Source organism: Erigeron canadensis, chromosome 2 (assembly GCF_010389155.1).
Source record: "Erigeron canadensis isolate Cc75 chromosome 2, C_canadensis_v1, whole genome shotgun sequence".
Taxonomy (NCBI): domain Eukaryota; kingdom Viridiplantae; phylum Streptophyta; class Magnoliopsida; order Asterales; family Asteraceae; genus Erigeron; species Erigeron canadensis.
Window position 1 is genome coordinate 33,372,746 of NC_057762.1, and position 27,969 is coordinate 33,400,714.

The window sequence follows — 27,969 nt, forward strand, 5'->3', positions numbered from 1 at the left end:
GTTTGGGCTAGATTAGTGATCAAATCTCCAAGTGCAAAGAACCTCCATTTTTGGGTCAAATTCGGATTTAAGGGCTTTTGAAAGTTTTAGTAAGTAAAAACTATCTCATAATAACCATTTTATGTTATTGAACATGTCCCTAGTCAAATCTAAATGTTCTTGGGTCTTGAATCGAGTCAAAACCGGATTTGAGTCGAATTAGGGTTTCATTTAGGGTTTTGAATGATTTTGAGATGAATTCGGAATTGTGGGAACTTATGGATGGATTTTTGTTATGGGTTATGTTTATATATGTTTAATATGCTTAAAAATGAGTCTTGGAACCTCCTAAATCGTTTTCAAGGTCAAAAATGAGGTTTAGAGGTTATTGGGTTCGTGCAGGGAAAATCAAGAACTTGCCCAGATTTTTGCTTGTTTCTGGCTAGGCGTAAGTTACGCCAGTTTAGGTAGTAGGTTACGCCAGTTGTAAAATTTGGGGCCGTAAGTTACGCCTAAGTGGTAGTAGGTTACGCCTATCTCTAAATGTCAATTTCACGTTACGCCCAAAATCTTCTGTTTACGCCCACCTTACGCCAAAACTTGAGTTTCCAGGTGATAGTAGGTTACGCCAGCTTTGGGCGTAAGTTACGCCCATACAATTTTGAACTAGCGTAGGTTACGCCCCATTGTGGCGTAGCTTACGCCCCCTCCCTTGAGTCACTTTTCAGATTTTCGTTTGTTTTGCACATCAGTTTTCAAACGTCAATAACTTTTGAACCGTAACTCCGTTTTAGACGTATGACCTATCGTTGGAATCGTGAGAGAGTATACTTTCTCATAGTATAACTCTTGTATCTTGAATCCCCCACTGTTTCCAGAAATGTCGTGTTAAAGTGTCCTTGTTTATATTCGGTTGAACCAACAAGACACTTTAGGATTGTAACGTAACCGAGTTGAGTCCCAATTGTCCTCTACGGTTGATTTACTCTTCTAGAACCTGGATAGGGTTTGACACGTGATTTGTAATGTATATGTTAATAGGTGGTGAACGCTAAGCGATTGTTGGACGTTTATAACTCGGCTATAACTTGTACTTAGCTTGCATATCCAATCAAGGTGAGTTTCGTAAACCCTCCCTACTCAATTGAGACTCGGGCTGAAAAGTGTACGTGCTTGCTTGTTTGTGCTTAATCGATTGATTGATTGTTCAGTTGACACATTGACTTGTTGCTCGGTTAATTACGCTTTCGCTTATGAATACACGTTGTGATTTGGTTAGTTGTACATACATATAAGACGATCTTACTTTCAATGAGTTGAAGATGTGGTGGGAAGGTTGCGGGTGACCCTATATATAAGCATCAAAGGTTCATTGAAAGTAAAATCGTATGAAATGTATGTGCATTGTGTTGTTGGATGAAGGAAAACGTTTTGATATGAAACGGGACATAGGACATTGCATGATAATATTTCCCCCTATAACGTATTATAGATTTGTGATTTGTGATAACGATTAAGTCCATCTTGATGGCATAACGATAAGCCCACGATTTGTGGTATAACGTTGTTGATAACGATATTGCTTAACGTGTATATTGTATATGAATGTTTAGTTGAAACGTAACGTGATATGATGCCTTTGAAATATATGTAAGTCGTAACGTGATATGACGCCTTTGAAATATATGTAAGTCGTAACGTAATATGACGCATTTGAAATATATGTAAGTCGTAACGTGATATGACGCATTTGAAATATATGTAAGTCGTAACGTGATATGGAGCATTATGCATTATATAAGTCGCAACGTTATGGGTATCTTTATACTCACGTTATGGATTGTTGAATCCACGTTATGGGTATCTTTATATCCACGTCATGGATTGTTGAATCCACGTTATGGGTATCTTTATATCTACGTTATGGATTGTTGAATCCACGTTATGGGTATCTTTATATCCACGTTATGGATTGTTGAATCCACGTTATGGGTATCTTTATATCCACGTTATGGGTATCTTTATATCCACGTTATGGGTATCTTTATATCCACGTTATGGGTTGTTGAGCCCACGTTATTGAACGTTGCTAATCATTATATGAATCGTTTTTGTTAAACGTTGATTGTATTGATATTGTGCTAACGTGAAACCTTTTAGGGTTTCCTTGGAACTTGATTAGGTAATCTAATCCTCGTATATCGTTAACGGTTGTTATCCCGACACACTTGTTTCCTTTTACTTGTCCCTACGAACTCACCAACTTTATGTTGACCCGTTTTAGTACACTTTTCAGGTGACAGCTTAGCTCCGGGACGTATTGGATGATTGTTTGCTTGTTTATGCTAGAATTGGACTTGGACTCCTTGCATCCGTGATTCATTATTCCCGACTAGGGGATTATGCTTATGTGTGATCCAGTTACTTGCTCTATTGAATGGTTCATATGGATTACTTGATCCTTTACATGCATTTAGATTTATTCTACATAATTTCCATATCGTGCTGTGTTTTTCTAAGTGATACCCCATGATTCTGTCTTGTTGGGGTGTTAGAGAGAGAGATCTAAGTTGTAGTGTCATTGCACCCAACGACTATAAATTGTGATGACAATAGTAATAAATACCAACAAAATAAAATAAAAAATAACGCATTTAGTACATAGGTGAAGATGAAAAAAAGTACCAATTATCGCAAGCTATAAAAATTAAGAGTTCTAAAAGTTCATAAAGGCCATCTAGCCCACAGCACGGGGAAGAATGCCTAAAGTATAAAACTTGACCAGTCTCAACTGTAGAATATAAGCATTCAGGATGCGCCACAACATGCGGTAGCCACAATTGTTTTTAAAGAACTTAAGAAAAAATTTAATAATTTAACAGTAGAACCTAGCTTCTAAAGTCCGTAAATTAAGAGTCAAAAACTTAAAATACTTCCCTAATAACCAGACAGCGGTGAATGAGCCTACCAGTGGTAAGCTCTTTGTATCCGTCATCTCTTTTAAAGAAGCTGCTGAGATAGATGCACTGATTTCAACATCCCGTGACTCACGGTCATCTATCTTCTTTTCAACATCCCGTGATTCACCTTTGCTACATATACTTAATAAATTTTTTGTTTGTTGAATTGTGTTAGCTCTTATTTGGGCGGTGTTGCTGTCAATTTTCTCATTAATTTAGATGTCAGCAACATTCACCATTTATGCATTCTGTTTGGGTAATGCAAGTATTGTGTCATTAACCGTTTAGTCTGCTTCTTATTGATTTTAAGTTATAAATCAAAAAAAAAAAAAAAAAAAAAGAACGTTTTTCATATCTTACGAGAGCAAGTACCCGCGCGTTGCGGCGGTGAGATGGTGGGGTGATATCTAGGTCATAGAGTATGATAGGTTATAGGAGTTGATATGTCATAGAGTATGATAATTAAATGCCTTAGCCGTATGGGCTCCGCCCTTGGATTTAAAAATTTGTCGAAAGTATATCGAATGACATCTCTAATGAAAGAGCATGAAATTTTAAGGACACCCATACAATTTTTATAATTTATCGATGTACGGTTTTTGAGATAAAAGATTTTGAATGAATTGGAGGAATAAATGATTTATGGAGGAGAGGGAAAAAAGATGATTGGTTGAGATTTGAGGAGAGAGAAAGAGTATTATAGTTATTTTAGATAAATATAGAATAGATAGAAGGAGCATTTTGGGGAATACTTAAAATCAATATTGAAAATTTCAAGTTCAATGTTGAAAATCTAGGAAAAATCTGCTTTATAATATAGATATAGATATAGATAGCCCGCGTATCCATGGGTCATAACCTAGCATACACTACGAGAAAAAGAGAAGTGGTGAGTCTAAAAGAGTGAAGCATATATAGAAGTACATACCCTCTTTTGTTTATTGGGAGATGAGGATGCAAGACCAATTCGGGCAATCCTTACTGCTTCTCGAAACTTCAACCTACAAGGATCAAGATGTATAACTGAAAACACGGACAGACACGTGTGTTAGTTGAATTGAGCAGTACAATAACTAGTCTATCTCAAGTTCTCAACATATATATAGAAAGAAGCTACATACATGATAAGCAATCCTGGATTTTTTGAAGATCACTGGCAGGAGGATATAACATAAAAGGAAGCTGCGACGAACCCATTATGAATAAGGCCACCTCACTCTCAGAATTAGCCTGTATCAAAACATACTATCCTTATTTAATAGATGCGGGTCTTATTTCTAATGCCTACTTTGTTAATATATTTGAGCGGGTCTTGAAAGTCATGAGCGATCACTCATCCCATTATATACACATTATTACACAGCCGCCTACACCTAGTCGTTCATGGATACTCAATCAATTAATTAAGGTGAATTATTATTTAAACACATAATTAATTCTTCTTTTCAATTTCCCCATTAATGAGGAGGATAAAACAATAAACCTCATTCTTCTTCTTCTTATTTGCTTTATTATTATTATTAATTTATTAATTTATTATTATTATTATGTCAAGAATAACAAGATATATAATACGTACGAGAGATTGGCATATTAATTGTTTGCTTTTGTTCCAGTATGATTTTACAATTTTGAAACACTTGTTTCATTGCTTTCACTTACATTGGGTATTTGTTACCCTATTTTTTTTTATATATATATAAATGTATATATATTTGCCAAAATAACTTTTCTAATGGTTTGGAAGAGAAATTTTAGTTTTGACAGATTTGTAAAATATGATTTTTTTTGTTTAGCAATTAATCGAAGAATTGAATAACGAATTGTTTTAAACGTGTAAAAGTAAAAGGATCATTTTTTTAATTTGTAAATTATACTTTTTTTTAAAAAAAAAAACCGGGTTGACCCGCACCCAAACCCGCTTTTACCCGCACCCGCTTGACCCGCATTCCTAAAATGACCCGCTTTGACCCGCATCCGTTTCAATCCGCACCCTTTTTAACCCGTTACCCAAACCCGCCCGCCCCACCCATATTGCCAGGTATTTAGACTTGTTGATGAATGAAACCCTAACAGTAAATTTCGCCAACAAGAGGGTACGTAATGGAGGCTGGGTGGACGGCGTGTCCAATTACAAGACTGGCTTTTTATTTTTCTTCTTTTTTTTACTCTAGTTTATTTCTTAAACCATATCTATATCTGCATCTATACTATAAAATAAATCTACTTTTAATTTTCTAACATTAAATTTAAAATTCTAATATTGATTTTAAGTTTCAACAATGTATACATTATACCAAATAATGTATCATACATCGTATCCACATTACATCAATAACTTCTGCTACTCACCAGCGCCACCACCACCTCCACCAATCTCTGCCGCTACCGCCACCATCCACCACCACCGCCACCACCACCATTACATCACCACCACCACCGTTGCTACCTCCATCAACACCGCAACGCGCAGGTACCTTTCTCTCGTGTAATAATAATCTTTATCTCTACTACATTAACAAGCATTTGTTCCCGCTAAATTTTTCAACTTTTCAGTCACTCATTTTCATCTCTTTCCACAAATCTCAATCACTCATTTTTTTCTCTTTCATCCACAAATCATTTTATTTATCTAATTCATTCAAAATCTTTATCTCAAAAACCATACATCGATAAATTATAAAATATATATGGGTATCTTTATAATTTCATGTTCTTTCATTAGAGATGTCATTCGAATATTCAATATACTTTCGACGAATTTTTAAATCCAAGGGTGAAACCCGTATGGCTAAGACATTTAATTATCACTCTCTATGACCTCTGGCCAATCACCCTCATCATCTCACTGCCGCAACTCGCAAGTACTTTATTTCATATATTATAAAGCAAATTTACTTTTCAACATTATATAGTGTACACCATATCAATATAACATACACTATACTCGCCACCACCACTACCACCACCATTCGCCGCCACCACCAATCGCCGCCCGTCAGCACCCATCGCCACCACCACCCGTCGTTACTAAACCGCTGCATCGCGCGGGTACTTTGCCTCGTAATATCAATATATATATATATATATATATATATATATATTATCTTTAAGACATTATAAAGCATTTGTTCGTGTCAAAATTTTAACTTTTTAACTTTTCAGCCACTCATTTTCATTTCTGTGCTCAAATCTCAACCACTCGTTTTTTTTCTTTCCTCCATAAATCATTTTATTTCTCTAAATCATTCAAAAAATTTTATCTCAAAAACCGTATATCGATAAATTATAAAAATTATATGGGTGTTCTTAAAATTTCATGTTATTTCATTAGAGATGTCATTCAATATACTTTCAAAGAATTTTTAAATCCGAGGGCGGAGCCCGTGCGGCTAAGGCATTTGACTATCATACTCTATGACCTATCACCTTCTTTGACATATCACACCCGATTATCTATCACCCTCACCATCTCACCACAACAACGCCGCGGGAACTTTATCTCGTAAAACAAATAAGGTTTCAAGATTCAACTTTCAATAATGCACACATGTTAATGCATGATGTATAAAACATTACATTCAACTTCCAACAATTTAATTTCTCTCACGAGTACACTACTCGCCGCCAACACCACCAATCGACGTCGTTGCCACCACCACCGTCGCACGCCAGCTCTACTTATTACCGTCACTACTGTCGCCACCATTAGATAGCCGCCACTTCCACCTCCGCATCACGCAGATATCGTTCTAGTATAGTATAATATACATATATATGTACACATGTAAAGATATTGAAACCTCGATGCAGGGATGGATGGAGAAGACGAGGATGGAGGCAACACAAAATATTATAATAATTAGGTTAGAAAGGCATATTTACCTTTCAAAATATCGTTGAGCAAAAATTGAATTGAAAAATCGAAAAAAACGACCCGAAAAAACCAAAAACCGTTAAAATCTAAGTGGTTTGGTTTTTTAAAAACCGAACGGATTAGTTCAGGTTTCGGTTTTGTATGCAGAAACCGACCGAAATAACTGAACCAAACCGAAACTATATATTATTTAATTTATTCTATCTGAGTATCTTCTCCGTATCATATACGAGTGATATAACTAACTTAACAATGCTGGCTACGACCTCCTTTATCTTTATTTTTAACAATATTGTCTGTTTTGCCTGCAGGTTTACAACTTTGTTTCTGGTTTTTCGGACAACACAATATTGTCCGCTTTGCCCGCAAGTTCACGACTTTATTTCTAGTTGTTCGGATAAACTTTTCAAGATGGTTACCCAAATAGCATTATTGCCGCTCGAGCATGTTTAACCGTGAAGTTAACATCTCATCAACAACTAATACACCCTGAACGCATTATGTTATGTTAATGCAAAGATATTACTTAAAGTAAGGTTCCCCATTATATTTCATGATTGTTTACAACCGAATGTACATATACTTTTAATACATTAAATCACCAATAATATAAAGTTAAAAAAAATTATATTTTTAAACATTTATAGTCAAACAAAACTGATTTAAGATAGTTTTTTAAAAAGATTTCCAACCTTTAAAACTATGTTTTAAATATCTTAGTCTTAAAAATACATTGTACGAAATAAAAAAAAAAACATTTCAAATAAACAAAACTAGATTAATACCCGGTCGGTGATCGGATTACCAACTAAACTTATACAGCAATGTATCACACATTGTGAAAAATATACGTCTTATAGTATATTATAATAAAATTTATTATGAAATCGGGCATATGTTAAGATAACAAATCTTGTACATTTTTGGGTATAACATATATGAAGTCGGTTTTATATATACTCGACCTTACATGAAATTCGACTTGAAACTAACCTGGAAAAACTGGGTTAGGGTTATGAAATCTCGACCCGGTAATCTTCCAACTTGATATTTTGGGTCGTGGTCGGGTTGACCTTTTGGATTAATAGATCAAACCGTCAACCCAAAAATATTTTAAATTTATATAAAAAATTATAATAATTCGAACCATCAACTCATTTGATCAGACAACTCACAACCCATTTACTTAAAATCAATCCGCCAACCACCGACCGTATTACCTGAAATTAACCCACCTAACCATTTAACTCGTAAACTTTAGTTTTGTTGGTTGGTGCTTGGGTTTGTGTTGACGAACTGACAGAGTGACAGGTTTTGGTTGAGAAATTTAAATTTAAATTATAATTATACACCGGCATTCCGAACCCATTAACTCGAACCTGGATAATTATACTTATATTTATTTTAATTGTTGTTCTATATAAAGTTATTTATTCTTTCATAAAAAAATTAAAATTATATAATTACTTGCTATAAACTTTTAAAGTACATTTTAGATGACTAAAACATCATGTTAAGCATATTTTTAAACATTACATTGTACTTTATCTATATATAAAAAAATATATAGGCCACATAATTTAAAACATTATTATATATCTGTAAAATTTAAAATCAAATATCTTAATAACCATATGTTGTAAAACTATATGACAGTAAATATGATTGAATTAATAAAATAATATATGAATATTCAGAATAATATAAATCTAACAAAAGTAATGGATGTAAAATTTTGGATTAGACTCGTAGGATGAGTTATCATGAAAACCTCTAAAAATCTTATAAAATTTAGGTATCACGACTATCTTGTTCAATTTTCTTAAAAAAACACTTTTACATATTATATACATAAATTAAAAATTAAAGTAATAATATATTTTTCCTTTTTTCCCCCTAAAATAAATTAATTTATGATTTTTAATTAATTTAAAAATTAATTTTTAGTTTTTCTTGTTGTTCAAATATAAACTCTTAAATAATTTATATTACATATATTTATTTCACCTCTTCCATTTGAATAACAAAATATTACCACTAATCATAGCTAGATTCACCCTCCTCTTCCTTTTCACCTAAACAAACAAACATATACACTTTTGATGTCATTATGCTCGTGATAGTATTTTATAGCTGAGATGTGATATTCTCATCTTTGTCTAATTATCAAGATCTACATCAACCTTCTCATCCCGTCAGCCACCATCTCCGGCTAGACCTTCCCGTCGAGAACAACCATCATGTGGTTGAGAGTGAATGAATGAAAATAAAGAGTAGGTGAAAATTGAATAGAAATGAATGGTTGTGTAATGACATTGACAACCCGTTTTAAAAAACGGTTGAAAATAACGATATTTTTATTCCAACCATTTTAAAAATGTTTTTATTTTTTTGTTGAATTTAATTTTTTAAATTTTGTTTTCTAATTTATAATGATAAACTAACCCTAATGCAACTTTCGTGAATTGTAAGTTACATAATTATTCTTCTAACCTGGTCACTCATTGAATATTAAGTTAGCTTTTTATTATTATAAAAAACAACATGTTTGAAAATGGGTTAAAAATGAGAAAAAAAATCACTAAAACGTTGGCAAATGAGAGATAGGAAAAATACGAAATAAATTTTAAACATTTTACCATATATATATAAACTACACATTTAATATAATTAATTAGTTACCATATCTAGATTTTTAATTTCAAGAGCTCAGATTGATTTATAAAACTAATTTCAATGGTCCAGATCAAAAGTTAAATTTTATTTTTTTCTCTCTGCTCTACCGGCAATATATATATATATAATAATAAAATAAATTAGTAAAAAAAAAGAAGATTAAAACAATATTTAAACCGAAATAATTATCACTTTCTCTTCTTAACATATCTATACAATCTTATAATAATTAAAACCAAAAGTTGAGGGGGCTAAAATGAAATTGGGTGCAAATATCATTTGTTTCATATTCTTCACATATCTATACTATCTTATAATAGTTATCACTTTCTCTCTCATAAAAGTATTATATGCAAAATTACCACTTTACTCTTGATTAATTAATTTACATCCATCTTTTAAAATATCTTCACTATATCTTTACATCAATTACTTACACCCACCACCAACAATAGTTCGTCACCACCACGACCGCCGTCACCACCACCGGTCGTCTTCATGACCAAACCGCCGCCGCATTGTGCGGATACAATGCTAGTTTACTATAACTCTGTAAGTAACGATCCCCGTTCCTATTTAATTTATTTTTTTTTAATTTCCGATTTTGAAGTTAAAAAGTGGCATTGGATCTGAGCCGTTTTGTGTGATCGATCGACGGATGGCTTCCTGGTTTGCTAATCCTCTCCATTTCAAACCTGTCCCCTTGTTTCGTCCTGTAGCAGTAGTTTCTTGTCGTTGCACTAAAACGGAGTATAATCATTTTTTTGAAAGGCAAAACAAGAATAAGCTAAAGCTAGAAGGCAGATGCAAGGAGGATACCTTTTATCTTGTCAAAAAAATTTACAGGGGTTTGTGATATATATATATATATATATATATATATATCAACACGTATGTTGATTTAAATTTTGCTTATATATATATTTTCTATATATGATCATTTCAGGAGCGTTTCATCCTCGACTCTCAGCAACTAAAAATCTGGCTCGTTTACTAAGCGGGCTGGATGAGGAATTCCATTATCCAGTCAGCAGTAAATCTCTGAGGTGGAATGTGATGGAGGATGCTAAAGCCCTGTACCTAGTCCGCGACATGTATGATTGTACTGGAACTGTACCGGTGGATGAATATACTGCTTATCAATGTAATAGCGGTATGTAACATTTACCTTTGTTTACTTTTATTAGTATTTATGTACTTATAATTCCTTACTAGCCGATGAACCCGTGTGCAAACACAGGATGCGAATAAAACACATAGAATATATGTTTTTAGGGTCGAAACTCTATATTTTAGCTTTCTTTCTTTCTTAAAAACGTGCTCCATTGAATAAAACACATAAATTAAAAACCTCCTTAGACAAAAAGATTAATTACTGTTATTGTAACACCCCATTCCGGAATGAAATAGGGAATTACATCAAATGCTAAAACGGTCTTGAATTACAATAAATAAAATAGAAGATCATAAGAAAGTACCCAAAATCGCAATGAAAAGCATCCATTGTCTAACGAATAGGACCTAGGTCTTCTAAACCTTTAGTATAGTTTATTGGTTTTGTAATGAAAGGTATAAGGTTTTGTCACCTCTTCAACCATCTCGCCATTAGATAGGATTTTTTTGAACTAGAAATCCTATAGGTTGACGCCACAAATTCCCAAGTACTTAGAATAACTTGAAATCCCATAGGTTGACGCCACAAATTCCATCCCCAAAAACCATATTTTGACTGGGCTTCAAGTATATCAAGTGTACTTGAAGGATTAAGACGTTTCTTCTATTATTTTTCCTGACGCAGCTGGGCCATCCTGGACTTGAACCAGAGACCTCGCCTGTGTACAAACAATTCACGCACTTCTTTATCTCTAAAGATAGGATGTCCTAACCATCCAACCGCTATTCCATCCCCATTATCTATTGAGCCCGCCCTGAATAATCCAAATTTGCCAGATAATTTCCGACGGAAATGGTAGTTGGATCCTCCAGAACTACAAGAATCCTTAGTTAGAATTAACATGGGATTCCAACTCATCGTGACCTTGTCAAGTTGGAGATGATTGGCTGTGAGAGGCTCACCATCACTAAATCTTCGTGTGACACGCTTGCGAAAAACGGTAAAAGAAATTTTGATGCCATAGAATACATAAATATAAGGTTATACAAGTATATAATATTTCAGCTAAATTTATATTCCGTTGTCATTCTGGTGCAACACATGACTGCTCATAAATCCTAAAACATAGCCTGATGCTATAGTTGTCATTCAACACAAACTAACTGTGCCAAACTGCCAATAGTTACCTAACCTAACCCGAACCTCGTGCAACCCAAATGGCCCATCCTTCATAGTTACCGTTTAACTCAAAATTAACAGTTATCCAATTACACAACTCGTTCAACACAAATTGACAGCTACCCAATTACCCAACCTGAACCTAATGTGACAAATGACCCATCCTTCCATTACTATCACCATTTCCTCTATAGGCTAAACCATGTACGGATAAACAAAGTAAATTATTTTTTCAAAACAATAGACATAACCTGTGTTCGGGATCTTCACTTGAGATACGCACGCTAGATGTAAGACAACGTCTTCGTTAGCTCCATCCTAAAACGAAACAAAAAAAAACTGTTACTCTTTACAAATATCCAATATATTCTAAATCAAAATAAAGCACCATCAGGTTGTAAACAACAATATATATTAATTTGTTTTATTTAAAAAGAGCAAATAGCTTCATACTACAAAATATTTGGATGCATTTTTAATGTTTGTCCCTTCTTTTATTTGATAACTCGATTCGAAGATCTTCAAGGGGGTGGCATCTCCTTTAGGCTTTAGTTTCTGTACTACAGATTCTGTAGTTTGTATATATAGGTATTAAATATCATATATAAATCACAGAAACAGTAGATTTAAAATATAAAATATTACAATTTTACCTTCAGTTACAGTATACACAACGAACTCACTTGAATTCTGTTACATCTCCTTTCTTTTCATTAATTCTAGACATCCATGTTCAGGTTATGTCCATACAAAAGGGTCACGTATGTTTTATAAACGGGTCAACCATAATTGTTGGATAAAATCAAGATTTATATAAGCAAGATTTACATGCTTTCAAATCTGCGAGAGTGATGTTAGGATTTTCTAAATTTTAGTGGCGAAGTGTTCGAATTAGTTTTTAGATAATGTGGTACATGGTTAAAAAATGATAACTTTCATCTACATTATATTAAACGAGAGGAAGTATCCGTGCGTTGCGATGGTGAGATGGTAGGGGTGATATGTTATAGAGTGTGATAGATCATAGGAGGTGATATGTCAGAGTGTGATAGATCATAGGAGGTGATATGTCATAGAGTGTGATAGCCAAATGCCGTAGCCGTACGGGCTCCGCTGCCGGATTTAAAAATTCGTTGAAAGTATATCGAATGAGATCTCTAATGGAAATTTTAAGAACACCCATATAATTTTATAATTTATCGATTATCGATGTACCGTTTTTGAGATAAAATATTTTGAATGAATTAAAGGAATATAATGATTTATGGAGGAGACAGAAAATAACTTCGTGGTTGAGATTTGAGGAGAGAGAGAAAATATTATATTATTTTAACTAAATATAGAATAGATAGAAGAGACATTTTGGGGAAGTAATGTTAACAGTTAAAATTTTAGGCAGATGTTATTTGCTTTGTAATATAATATAGAGGTGTTATTTGCTTTCTATAATATGGTATAGATAGATAGATAACTTATTGTATTTGTGTATGTGTGTAAAGATAATGATTTATTTTATGTTTTACATTTTATAGGACCATCACGTGTCTTTGGTTGTGTGCGTGTATACGAGTGGATGGATTTGATTCGTATCGTTGTAGGAAAAGAAGGCCCTACTCCTGTGGTCAAGTATGGAGGGTTCTTGATCGACATTGAGTTACCGGAAGATATATTCATACATGACTGCCAAAAAAGACCTATGAATGTGAAGAATGAAGCATTGAAGATAGCTATCCCTAAACATGAAAATAAGTGGATTCATACAATCACTACCAGAGGAAATATATTTGAAGAATTGAAGATGTATAAATGCCTCTTCAAATATATATTTTATAATAAAATGAATTATTAGTGTTATGTTCTCGTATGTATACACGGATACTACTAAATAATAATTTGGTACCCGCACGTTGTGGCGGATATTATTGATAGAGTTTCGATTGTTGTAATCTTAAATCTTTTAATATCTTTAATTACGACATTTTCTTGATCTTGAAATCTTTTGATCAAGTCAATTACAACTTTTGCTTGATCGGGATCCATATGAATAGATGTTGTACCGCCACAATTTCGAGCGATGGAGGGTGAAGTTCAGAGATGTGTTGTGTGTGTTTTAATGTGTCTACATTTGATGAAAGGTATTTGTATTTATTAGAAGATATTTATTGGGAGAGGGAAGACTAAAGGGGTGAGGAAGGGTAAAAACGTAAAATTGCATGTCTCAAATCTTGTAAACTTTCAACAAGGGTGGATAATTTTTAATAAGGAGTATAGATGTATAGGTTGGCCAGTTGCGAGAAGAACCTACATTCCCAATCACATCACATATAAGTTAAACGATTTCATTTAATTCCCAATCACATCACCTATAAGTTAAAAAAATAATGTTGCAGACCCCACCTCCTTGCGTTCTTTAGCTTCTTGGTGAGGACTCTTGGCCAAGGACTCCCTCCAAAGACTTTCGTTGCTTACAGCGTCCGAAGTCCTCAAGCACAAAAACGCATGCCTTAGGACGTTATAAGCTAAGGCCTAGAGGTGCTTGTAGTTTTGAGGTTGAATAAACATTTTAATTATTTAAGTGAGACACTTCTAGAGGTGGGCAAAAAAACCGGTTCCTCAACCGGTTCAGATTATCTAGGAACTGCAACCGATTGGAACCGGTTCCGGTTCCTCAAGAACCGACGGTCCGGGACCGGTTCCACTTTCGAATCCAAAAAGTCGGTTCCTACCCGGTTTCAAACGGTTCCGAACTGAAAAAACCCGAAAAAAACATGGTCAAACGTTGACCAAAAACCGGTTCCAGTCAACGTTGACTGGAACCGGTTCCTGTTCCACCGATCGGTTCTTTTGCCCTGGTCTAGACGCTTCTAAAGTTACATTCAACTTAAATCAAAAGGTTAACCAAATTTTAAAACTATATTAATATTAAAACATTTTGGCATCCATTTACTAAAACTTAAGTTCACTTTGGAATAAAAGCAAAGTTTTAGCGAGCATAACTGTCAAGTCATAATAGAAAATTTGACCCCTGTGATGAACGGACTTAATGCATACCAATTAAATTTACATGTTATATACTCAAATATTTAAATTAAGGAAAGTAACACCTAAACAACTCCACGTTATATAAAACTAGATGGATGCCCGTGCAATGCAGCGATGATGACGGTAACGACGACGGTATGACAACGACGACAGTGGTGGCGTCGATGTGCAATAGAAACGGTGGCGCTGGTGGTGGCGTGGTAGTGATTGTAAATTAATTGATGTGAGAGGGGTTAATATGGTAAGTTAAGGGTTGGAGGATCTATGTTGTAAATTATTTCATTAAGGTATTTTAGTTATATATGTGAAGATGTTTAAATTAGTGAATAAAGAAGAGTGATAATATTGTCATTTCAAAGTCTTAATTACTTTAAGGGTTTGGTAGTTTGCTTTATATAGTAGTATAGATGGACAATGGGCATTGTTTAATCATTATGTTAAAATTTTCATCTATCGTTAATACAAAAGTTTTTACAATTTTAATTTATCTTTAACAAAATATTGGTTCCAAACTCAAACCCAAAAAGTGTATATATGATACTATAACATTAAACTTAGTAATATTTTAATAAGGGCAAACGATTCGTACTGCATTATTTTACCTATCTTAGGTATTGCTATGTAAAAAAGTTATAAATTAAACCTTTAAATTTGATAAACATATATAACTCCCTTTGAATTTTACATAATCCCTCCTGAAATACACATGTTTTAACTAAGATAGATTTTACATGTTTTACCTAAGTTTTCCCCTTAAAATAATATGTCAACTTGATAATATGTAAACATGACTCAAGTGTAAATATTACAAATTTTGTAGAATAAAACTCTAAATAGCTTTAACTGATTCCAAATTTTAATTAAAAACTAATATATCTATATCTATATAATTATTAAAAGAGTAGTAAATCGAACGAATTTAAAGCATGCGCAACTCAAAACTAGCTTATAATATTGCCACATATGATTTATCTTAAGTACATTCACATTCTTGATTAACTCAACTTAGTCATTCTTATCATTCGTTAGCCTTTCTAAATCCAAACCTATCTTATTTGTCATTGAGTTGTTTTCTTTATCAATAATTCACTAGATAGTTCAATCTACCATTTCCATCATCATTTACTCAACTAGTGAAAATCAACATTTCTCACAAATCACTATTAACAAATTAACACATATACTTCATAATCAAATTTATCATACAACTCAATGACAAACTATGTTATACAAGAATTTGGGGGTAATTTATATAAAACCCACTTTCTAGCAGAAATCCCCAAGTTAAAAATCCTCATGAACCCTAATTCTCAATAACAAATAAAAACTAGGCTAATGAAAATCAAGAAAACAACTGTGTGATGCGGGAAATAACATGTGAAGGGGTAGTTAATTCAGTGATTGAATTATAGAGAAACACGTGTGATGCGGTTTCAATCTATGATGGATCAAATTCTGTGAGAGAATTAAAGGTTGTGTGAAATAACCAAGTTTACTGTGAAGGATGGTTCGTGATGAACAAGGTCAGTGATTGATCAAATGCATATGGTGTGATGCTAAGTGCGAAGAAACTATAAAGAAAGTTTGTGTGAAGCAGACTCATGTGAAGCAAATTTGTGTGAAGCAAATTTACGTAAAGAAAAGTTCGTGAGGAACAAAAGATGGTGTGACGTGATCAAAGATTTATGGAACAAAATTTTTGTACTGCAAGTCGAGAAGATTTGGGTCAAGCAAGAGAATAGGCGTGATGCCAATTCTAAGACAGATGGATGTCTAAACATTAGAAGAGCAAGTCTTAAACAATTAGGGGGAGAATGTTGGACTTTGTAATTGGTTTAAGACTTGAAGGGTTATATTTAAAGTAGGGGAATAGTGTAAGGACCAAAGTACACTTTTATACGGTTGGGAAAACCATCGTGACCTTACAGAAACAAAAGGCACGTTTGAAGCTTCTGATATACAAAGCGATATGACCATTCGGAGAAGACACGCCTATTCAAGAAGCAACGTGATGGTTAGAGATTAACCGTCATCCTAGACTAGTATAAATATGTGTGTTTATTTCAGTTTTTTGTAACCCCCGATTGTATAAACAATAGTGATTATTGTTCGATTATGATTGAACCAATTCTTGCAAATTCTTGTTAATTCGATCTTGTGGAGTGATTCATGTGATCTCAACATTTGGATTGTCATGCCTTAATTGTCATAGGAAATACATGCATAACAAATACAGCTGTCTGTCAAAGAATAAAGAAGATTGTTTCCTTGCTAAGGGTACTTCATAACTAGACTTCAGTGCAAAATTTTAATCATATTTGAAGCTTTAGCGTTCTGTGATTGCTAAGAAAGTGAGAATGTGAGATAAAGTTAGATGTTTAACTAATAGTCCAACACTCAGCCTTTACCATGCACGAGTCAAATATTACAATAGCGAAAGTGAAATTGTTAGTGCAACTGTTGGTTTCAATTGATATGAGCCTCCTAGAGAAGCCTAGAATATAGATTGTGCTGCATACTGCTGGAGTGCTGGTATTGGAGTTGTAATTAGCTATACTACTATCAATGTTTATGAGACAAGATGATTTGATCATTATATAACCCAACCATTTAGAGAAGGGAAGAGGACGTCAGTCCTCCTACAGAGTATGCCTGTCCTGGGTTCCAGATCAACAAAACTTATATGCCATGGAAAGGCTTTTCTGGATTTAAGGATTTGATTGGGCTTTCTAGGTCAGTTCTTGAAGTATAAATATAAGTCCCAACTCATAATTGATCAATATTCTGTAGAACACGAATTGGCTGACCTTGGGCGAATTTAAGGCGTAGCCTAACCTAGAAGTGCAAGTTACCTCAGACAAATGGTCGAATTTGATTGGCCTCTCTTATTATATTTATAATCGATCGAGCTACAACAAGCTCCAAATGATCGATCTATTACTTTATGATCCCTTTAATTGTATGTGCATATGGATCTTTGTGGGGAATCAATAAACATTTTTTATTGTTGAATACACATCCAATGTGCCTCATATATAAATCCTTTGAATTTGCAACGTATACAGGTATAAAATTGATTTAAACTCCCTCAGTCCTTTGGAACTCTCGTGCCATATTCAAGGAACTACAGATCAGGAGCTAACTGAACTGACATTTCCATGTTAACCACATTATAATGCATCAGCTGAACTAGCATAACTCGCAGTGCAAATGTCACTTACCCAAATTAACATTTGAAACCACTAGAAATTTAAAAAGTAAGACGTTTTTAGAAATTCCAGAATTACAGTTTTTTGCCAAACAACTTTGTTTAGAGATCGAAATTTTAAGAATTTTTTTAGAGGCCAAGACCAACCGTGGTAGATCGACTACAGGATTTCAAAACAGAAGACAAGAATGGGAAAAGGTAATCTGCCATCAATAATGCCACGATCAACCATGACAGAGTACTGGATGTGCGAGTGCGACCATGCATAGTTGTCCAAAAAACTAGGATAAGGGAGCTGGCGGAATCTAAATCACGCCATAAATCTTCTTGCCCTTAGGCTCATTATATTTCGGCAAATGTAACTTCCGCAAGCAAAAAAGTAACGAGAATTGTAGACTAAAGAATTTTGAAAAGCTATACACCCACACTAGTTTTTCAGCAACAAAACCATTCTCAATCATGGTGTGTCTTCATCTAATATGAACCTTAACCACAAAAGATTGTTCGAGACTTTGAGTACGTTGAACTGTATAATCTTAATTATGAGCTATAATACTAATCTAAGTTATGCAAAAGAAATAGAGGCTAAAGAAAATCCATCAATGGACATATGACATATATATGTACATATATCTTCTATTTAGAGGGCTGAGGGCCGCGACTTGTTAGTGTAGTTACATGTATGCGCGCATGTATCCTTCCAACAGTAACCTTTGTAAACGTTAAAGTTACATCTAATGTTTTGTTTACCCACTTGTGGAATGTGGAAATATGAATAAAAAAAACTATCTAAGATAAAATTATAGCAAGCTACAAGAACACAGTAATTATATTATATTATATATACATACTAATTTTCAACGTCGGTTGGTGAGGGGGAGTACTGTAGCTAAAAGTACTCCCCCTAATGCATAAAGTACAGTTAGCTATTGCCCGTTTAAATTATCTAACGGCTTTAACGGCTGTTAATAACTAACGGTAGTTACAAAAAGATATTTAATAGAGTTTGTTTTCAACATTAAATTTTTTAACTTTTGTCACCAAAGTTTTGCTTTATTTATGTTTTGGCCAAATAACTTTTGATTTTTAAGTTTTTCTCATCAAAAGTTTATTTCTTTCTTATTTTTACCACATAACTTCCACTTATTAAACTTTCGCCATAGAAACTTTCTTAACTTTTGTAATTTTTTCCACATAACTTTTTTTTTAAGAGTCACTCTGAAAATTTTCTTTTATTTGTTTTTACCACGTAAGTTTTGGTTTCCAAATTTTGTTATCAAAGTTTCATTTTCTATACTTTGACCACAACTTTTGTTTTTTTTAACTTTTGTCACGCAAATTTGGTTTTTCGGTTTAATGTTTTTTAATTTTGTCGCGAGAGTTTTGTTTTTCTCCCGGAGTAACGCCCGGGTAAAAATACTAGTATGTATGATATATGAAAGATACCTGGCGAAGGCTGCTTTAGCGAATCTTCTTGAACCTTAGACCATTGCCTCTCTAAGTTCTCAACAATCTCTTCGATCAAAGCCTAAAATATGCAAAAATAACGTCCAACATTGATATGAAATCTAGAATGCAACTGTAATAAGAGATACAGAAGTTGACACTGAAAAAGTTCTAACCAACCAGTTCCTTTTTCTTGTTCTCTAAACTCTCCTGCAAAAAAGAAATTTGAGCCGGCGGGGTATGTACTTCAACACCTGCTTCTGATTTAAACGAAAAATCAGCTGCATCTCCCAACTCATTTTCATCTGATGCAGATTGTTCAGTTTGCAATTGGGTTGTTGGTGATAATTCCAGTTCCTGCAAATAATATGCAAATCACATACAACAATTTGTAAATATCACAACTTTTCTTAATGCAGGCAACTAAGGACTCTTATGTGAAGGTAAACCAAACTAAACGTGAGAATGCTAGTTCTTTTTTTGAGCGGCCGAAAGCGAGAACGTTAGTAATAGAGAAAATGATCCAACATGTATAACAGTACTTGCTTACAAAAAAAAATGGTTTATTTCAACTAAAATTAACATATAAACAGTTTCTAAAAGCATGTTAATTGTTACTGATATATTTTTTACATAAGTAGAAAAATAAACAATTCTATACACTCCTAATTTGTTTATTAGTAATATTCGAGTTGTAAAGTAAAATAAAAGTTAACCGGTTAATTTACGAGCGATCTATATTTATCTTAGCTTATAAATTCATATGTGTATTAACCACAAAGAGGCCGAATGAAAATGATAACAACATGGGATTGTCTAGTATGCTGTTGACAGCAAATGATTATATGCTTTTTCCACATTACATTCAGGAGGAGGGTTGAGTTTTTAGGAGGGGGGTTGAGTTTTTATTTTATCATATATAAAAATTTATGTGAGAGCAGAGGTTTGCAGCATATAATATTTTCCCTAACAACATATCCTTTTATTAGTGATAGTGAAGTGAAGATTAGGCTAAGTTTTGTTTGATGAAATGCAAATATATATATATTTCTCAAATACTAACTTGATTGATAGGAATTCTTCTTTCATTTTGCTTGAAACACCATCAAAGCATAGACAAGTCCTTACTTCAAAGTTCAGATTATGCTTTCCTTGAAATATACAACATAGCTTAATTCCCTTTCCTTTCATTACTAACTAAAAGTACCTTCAAATCCTCCTCTTATTCAACAAACCAAATATACATATTTCCATTTGTTATGTCCCTATCCAACACCTCTTCTTACTTCTAATCTAATCTTATCTTCTCATATCAAGTCATTAAGTTACTCAATCATTCTTATCTTAATGTGAAATCAGAAACACATTGATCGAATGGGTTCGTCATGACAAAGAATTGAAGAAGATATATATCTACCTACTACGGACTTGCTGACTAAAAGACCCTTCTTGATAAGGCATTTGAACATTATCAAGTTAGCTCATTAAATCTTTCTTTCTTTTTCATTTTCAGTAATCAATATATATTTTTTTATCCAATCCTTTTCAAGATGGTGTTAAAGAAACTTAAAAGAAGAGTTGAAAGAATCATCACCAAACCCTTTAAAAAACCTCCAAGAAAAGCCTATATAAAACCACCATCACCTCCACAATCTCCACCACCTGAACCATCACCCACCAACATGAACCGTTGTCCGTCCCACCCTTTCATGTTCCCGGAAACCCAATCTGTCGTCCTTCCTAACCCCTCACATTTCTTCTCCCCTAACCTCCTCACATCCCCTCTCCCTACAAACTCTTTCTTTCAAAATTTTGTCCTTAAAAATGGTGATCAACCCGAATACATCCACCCGTATTTGATCAAATTCTCCCCCTCGTCACTTTCTATATCTTACCCGTCTTTATACTCCAACACGGCCTTCACTTACCAAATCTTTAATGCGGATTTCACCATCTCAGCCTTGGATAACCCGGACCCAAATCAAACCCATGTCATATCTTCATTCAATGATCTAAGTGTCACATTAGAGTTTCCAAATTTAAGATTTTATCTTGTCAGAGGAAGCCCATTTTTAACATGTCAAGTCATGCAAAAGGTGGCACTTTCTATTTCAACTATTCATGCAATTCTTGATTTTACTCCAAATTCTTCAAAAACCAAGTATAAAATTAATCTAAATAACGGACAAACATGGGTGTTGTATTCTTCTTCACCAATTGATTTGAGCTATGATATTTCAAAGATCACATCTTTACCATTTTTGGGTATCATTCGGGTTGCATTAGTACCAAATTCGGATGTTAAACTTGAACAAATTCTTGACCAGTTTAGTTCTTGTTATCCGGTATCGGGAAGTGCTGACCTTAGTAAACCTTTTTGTGTTGAGTATAAATGGGAAAAGAAAGGTTGGGGGGATTTGTTAATGCTGGCAAACCCTCTTCATTTTCAACTTCTTGATAAGTCTTCAAGTATAGTTATTGACGACTTCAAATACAAAAGCATAGATGGTGAACTAGTGGGAGTAGTTGGTGATTCATGGGTTTTGAAAACAGACCCGGTTTCAGTAACTTGGCATTCAATCAAAGGTGTTAAAGAAGAATCATATCAGGAAATCATTGATGCTCTTATAAAAGATGTTGATGGTTTGGATTCGACTTCAATATCGACAACATCTTCATACTTTTATGGGAAATTGGTGGCAAGAGCAGCTAGATTAGCTTTAATAGCCGAAGAAATTGGTTATCTTGATGTGATGACTAAAATTCAAAAATACTTGAAGGATACAATTGGGCCATGGTTAGATGGAACCTTTAACGGAAATGGTTTTCTTTATGATAAAACATGGGGTGGAATTATAACAAAACAAGGGTCTCAAGATTCAGGTGCTGATTTCGGGTTTGGGATATATAACGATCACCATTACCATATCGGTTACTTTCTTTATGGGATTGCGGTTCTTGCAAAGGTAGACCCCATTTGGGGAAGAAAATATAGACCTCAAGCTTATTCATTGATGGCAGATTTCATGACTTTGGGTAAAAGTGAGAAGACAAAGTATACTCGTTTAAGGTGCTTCGACTTGTGGAAGTTACATTCATGGGCAGGAGGTTTGACACAATTCGCGGACGGTAGGAATCAAGAAAGCACAAGTGAAGCAGTTAATGCATATTACTCAGCCGCGTTGATGGGGTTAGCATATGGCGATACACATCTTGTTTCAATCGGATCATTGCTTTTAGCCATGGAAATTCATGCATCTCAAACATGGTGGCATGTTAAGCAAGATGATTCTTATTATGCTCAAGATTTTACTAGGGAAAATCGAGTGGTGGGAGTTTTATGGGCGAATAAACGTGATAGTGGGCTTTGGTTTGCTCCGGCTGAATGGAAGGAATGTAGATTGGGGATCCAAGTGCTACCATTGTTGCCTGTCACTGAGGTTTTGTTTTCGGATGTCGGTTTTGTTAAGGAGCTTGTGGATTGGGCTTTGCCTGCACTAGGAAGGGAAGGTGTTGGTGAAGGATGGAAAGGATTTGTGTATGCATTGGAAGGGATTTATGAGAAGGAAGTTGCTCTTGAAAAGATTAGAAGTTTAAAAGGCCATGATGATGGGAATTCTATGAGTAATTTGTTATGGTGGATTTATAGTAGAGATGAAAGTGAACAAGGTTATGAAGGAGGGGGTAGACATTGTTGGTTTGGTCGTTATTGTCATTAATTAAAAGTTTCAAAATCAATGACTGCGACATTAAAGATTTAATAAGATTACCGAACTTGGAGAGTGTGTGTATATATACACGTGAACTATGAGCGCTGATCTGAATAAAGGGAATTTAAGTTAGTGTTTGTGTAAATATAAAGTTAAGTTTGTTTGGATTCATTATGGTTTTTAAGGCATATACGTGTGTTTTTTTTTATTGTAAATTGCATTTGAAATTTATATATGATAAGTATAGTATAAAAATTTATGTGGAAAAATTGTTTTAATTTGTGGCTAATCTTCGGAAGCTACAAAGAAAAATTGAGAACGCTTACTTTATTCCCTTTTTTGTTTGAGGTATCTTTTGCATCGAGGTTTGGTATTAGGGGGTCATGAAGACATTAACTCATGATGAGAAAAAACAATCAAAAGTAACAGAGCTCGGTAACTTCCTTGAACTCTTTACGTTGTTAGGTCAACATAATGAAAAAGTAAAGAGGTGTTAAAATCAGCTCCTAAAAACCATAAATTTGATTCCGTTTAAAAAGATCAGGTGAACTGTTGTACAACAACTAAGCTCATTATTGTTGACGATGTTGCCGATGATTACATTGCAGTTTGGTAGATGACTCTTTTGATATATCTCACAAAGAGTAAATGCTTTCGTGTTCGAGGTACGTATGCTGATAAATAAAAGGGGTCTCCTTGAGAGATTTCTTAGTGTTGTGCACGTATAAAGGATATATATATACCACTACTTTAAATATTAGAAAGTCAATACGTTCCTTATTAACAGAATTCCTTGAGTCTATCAAAAATTCGTGAAATGTTATGACGATATGCTAGCAATACGAAAGTCGAAAGGTAAAATTGATGGTCTAAAAACTTTAACTATTTAAGAAACACAATTGGCTTACTACATTCATTGTTTTGCTCATCAAATTCAGCTAATACCCATTATTGTAGTTTCTAAAAAAAGCATTATCATTGGATGCAACTTACAAATCGGTTAAATGTGATTGGAGTTTCTCGTAAAAGAAAGAAATTGTTGAGAGAAAACTCAAGCTCAACATGTCTTAGAAGCCTTGGAAGATAGATGAACTTAAAAGTGGGAAAGGTAAATCAAGGATTTGGTTTGGTGACACTTGTTGGCAGTCTTATTACAAATTGCTTGCAAATGATGCCGATTTAAATATATCGTATCATATGTAAGGTGCTGAATTGATAAAATCGAAGAAAGCTCTTCAAATGTGAAAGATTAATTGAGCAAAAACATCATATATGTTTCTAGTTATGCAATCACTTTTTGGACTTTGTTTTTACGGCACACTACTTGATGAAAAGGTAAATGATTTGAATATTTCTTCGCGAAGAAAAGATCAAAGATATTAATACTGCGATTTCCCTCATAAAGTCGATGAATAAACAATTGCAAAAGATCACAAAGAGAAAATAGGAAATCATGTTGCACATGGTCACTGTGAAGCAAATGATTTTGAAGTCCCTTATATGGATAGTGTATATGTTCCCAATGGAAGAAAACGTGTAGCCAACAACATACTAAAAAGCTTCATCATTATCCGATTGAACTATTATAAGTTTTTAACCGTTATTGATTTAAAACTTCAATAACTAATCAATCGATTTGATGAGAAAGCATGATGCTACTAGTTATATACTTATATGGGAAGCATGAGAAGCATGAGCCGGATTGATGGTTTAGTTCATTTTACAAGAAAAAGTTTTATACACGTGTAAATTTTTTCCCGAAAGAGTTTTACAAGTCTTCAATTACATGGTTCTTGTGAGCTGACATCTACATCTACATTAATGAAATGCAAACGAGAGATTTATGGATTTAAGGATATTCATGGGACCTTTGATCATGTTTACTTATGATCATGTTTACTTACTTTATAATATTGGTAATGATCCACATGATGGTGGCAATTAATGTGGAAAGAGCATTTTCTGCAATGACATATTGACATGTGTGAAGAAATATTTGCTTAATAGAATGACGATCAACTTTTAAATTATTGTATTATTTGGTCACGTCGATTCGACGATATGTGGGGCTTGAGATAGCTTTAAATAAATTAGGAAATAATAATCTTTTTAACAAAGTTAAAGTAGGTGTAGCAAATTTTCAAACAACTTTTGAATGTAAACCATCATTTTTTAAAAATGAAGTAATTCTTATACTACATCTTTTTACTACATATACAAATATATATATATATATATATATATATACTAGTGGTCAGACCCGTCCAATGGACGGGTAGTCTCAAAATATATTAATCAAAGCTAAAAAATTGGATTTCAAATATATTAAATAGATATACCGAAATCAACTTGAAAATTTGCTAGCTGAATAGTCACTCCATCGGTCAAAATACTCCAAAAATTATCCACCCAACGAAGAAACATACGAAAATTAACTCCATATAAATATTGATTTCACTTTACCCCTTTTTTTCAACTTTAGTTAAATAAAAAATTTACAGTTTCTTATATTCTAAAAGTGTAACTATATATATATATATAAGTATAATTAAATATAAATTAGGTTAAAGTGTAAATTGATGATGAAAAATCAAAAAGTGTAAGTTAATTATTTTAAATTGGGTTAAAGTGTAAATTGTTGATGAAAAACTAAAAAGTGTAAATTAATTGTTTTAGATTGGGGTTAAAGTGTAAATTGGTGATGGAAAACCAAAAAGTGTAAATTAATTTAGATTAATATTAAAAAAAATTAGAGGATTAATAAGGAGGAAGGATTAGACTCAAGGAGGTGGATTAAAGATGTCAAGTGTACTCCCAACCCTCTCTTTTAGTTATATTATAGATATATATATATATTTATTATATACTTATACTGTATAGCTGTATAATGCATAATTGTATATGGCTAAAGATCTTATGTAGAGATCATTACTCTTTTATAAAAATTATCTAAATATAATTAACTTATAAAAAGTTACAATAGTATCAATACTTAATACTTTAAAAAATTATTGCACCATGTTGAAAATTAAAAATGACACACGTGAATTGATCAAACTACCCTTAATAAATTAAATCAATACCGACATTTAATATTGAACTAAAATAGTACCCACGCAATGCATCAATGATAACGACTATGGTTGGTGGTGGGGGCAATGGTGGTGGTGACGGGTGGCGGCAATAACGATGTGGCGGTAGCGTTAGAGGTGTAATTATTAATGTAAAAAAATGGGTAGAGGATTAAAGATATTAGGGTTGTTTAAGGCTAAGGATATTTTAGGTATAAAAAGGGACTGAATTTTTCTAAAATAGAATAAGCCAATTTGTTTTATAAAGGAATTATAGATTAAACCATCAATTTCTTATATTATAAAACATCTTCACTACCCCTTTAGTCAAACACTTTTACATCGATAACCTACACCATTTGACGCCAACAACAACATTATCATTCATCGTCGTCATCACACTGTCACATTACGCGAGTACTGTGTTAGTAATTGGTAAAGATTATTATATGTTTTAAGAATAATATTAATAATACATAATAAAATATTGTAAGGCAAAAATAGATGAAAAAGAGTAAAAGACACTCGATTAAAGGATCACAAACCCAACCCTGTTTTCGTATATTGGTAAAATAAAAAAAAATAGAATCCTGGTAAATGGATTCCTATTTTCACGAAGGTTTCCTATTACTTTGCAATTATATTCAGTATATATTATATATTATTTGAAAAACCCAAACCCACATAAGGTATAAATATATTGAACATGTTTCTACTGCTTTCGTTGGTTTGCTTTTGGTTTCCGTTTGCGAATATTGTTCTACATATAATATAATGGAAAAAAAGAAAGTAAAATAACTTGTCTTCCACGAGTTATAGGTCATGCAAATAAAGTTATCTAGTATAATGCAAGTTAAACAATTGTCGTTTTGAAAAAAAATATTGTCGTTTTTATGATTAAGTGATCAGTTGAGGCAAGCTTAGGTCATGGACAATAAAATAACTTTACACAAATTTTGAGCTATTTTCCTTCAATAACACAACTGTTCTTATATTATAATGATGATGGTTTGTTCTCTTATTTGATAGTGCTGCTACTATTATCTTGCTGTTAAATTATCAATTTTAACAGAATTTTTAATAGTTAATATAACATTCTACTTGGTGTTTGATGAAAGAAAACATAATCACTATTATCTAGAACAACTATGTAATCACATTGATGTGTTCGGGCTTCGGGCCAATAATGGGTTAGCTGACCCGATTTCTAAATGGGACCAAAACCGGCCCGGTTCTCGGTTCACTTTTATGGTAATTTCCGGTTTTCGGCTGGTTGAGTCCATCGTGTTGAGGCTCATGTTGTTTTATCATCCCGGTGTTATCACTCACTTTAAACGCAAGTGCTATTAGCGTTGCATTGTATGTTCATTTATCTCTTTTTAATGTATGTATTTAACTCTATGTTAGTTTTTACTAGTGATATTTTTATTGAATCAAAGATAGTGGACTATGATAGGAATATGGTTAATTTTTCAGTTAGAAAGGGTAATAAAAGAGTTCTGGAGTTTGATCATGTATAATTAATCTAAGTGTTGATATTATAAAGAAAACTGTCCCGGGTGTCATGTTTAGCTTGTGGACTAGTTGGTTTTAGGGAATTTGGAGTGTGTCTTGGGTTTGTTCCATAGCAGGGAGCTATGGCGAACATGATTAGATTAGTTGGTTGGATCACCATTTGAGCAGACTGTTGGGTAGGCTTGATGGGTC

The 27,969-nt window shown here is 33.4% G+C and overlaps 2 protein-coding genes and 2 long non-coding RNA genes across 6 annotated transcripts; 2 read left to right on the top strand and 2 right to left on the bottom strand.

Annotated features, from left to right (window-relative positions):
• Positions 1-2,645: 2,645 nt before the first annotated feature.
• On the bottom strand, positions 2,646-4,177 carry LOC122590264. Its single transcript, XR_006322430.1, has 3 exons — positions 4,061-4,177; positions 3,868-3,962; positions 2,646-3,187 (listed from the first exon to the last, which is right to left on the bottom strand). It is a non-coding gene; the product is annotated as an uncharacterized LOC122590264 (long non-coding RNA).
• A 5,940-nt stretch (positions 4,178-10,117) lies between these two features.
• Positions 10,118-13,756, top strand: LOC122588928. 2 transcript variants are annotated; one of them, XM_043761147.1, is made up of 4 exons: positions 10,132-10,161; positions 10,264-10,340; positions 10,439-10,645; positions 13,318-13,756. In XM_043761147.1, the coding sequence occupies exons 1-4, from the start codon at positions 10,151-10,153 to the stop codon at positions 13,632-13,634; spliced, it is 612 nt and encodes a 203-aa protein (XP_043617082.1). In that variant the 5' UTR covers positions 10,132-10,150; the 3' UTR covers positions 13,635-13,756. The 2 variants fall into 2 exon arrangements, with proteins under 2 accessions (XP_043617081.1, XP_043617082.1); XM_043761146.1 differs by having other exon boundaries at positions 10,118-10,340.
• Positions 10,818-12,687, bottom strand: LOC122588929. Of its 2 annotated transcripts, XR_006322202.1 has the most exons (3): positions 12,439-12,687; positions 12,239-12,354; positions 10,818-12,103 (listed from the first exon to the last, which is right to left on the bottom strand). It is a non-coding gene; the product is annotated as an uncharacterized LOC122588929 (long non-coding RNA). The 2 variants fall into 2 exon arrangements; XR_006322201.1 differs by lacking the exon at positions 12,239-12,354.
• Positions 13,757-20,922: 7,166 nt separating the features above from the next.
• Positions 20,923-23,362, top strand: LOC122589696 (probable endo-1,3(4)-beta-glucanase ARB_01444). Its single transcript, XM_043762019.1, has one exon. It carries the CDS (start codon positions 21,032-21,034, stop codon positions 23,198-23,200), a length of 2,169 nt encoding a protein of 722 aa, XP_043617954.1. The 5' UTR covers positions 20,923-21,031; the 3' UTR covers positions 23,201-23,362.
• The last annotated feature ends 4,607 nt before the right edge of the window (positions 23,363-27,969 follow it).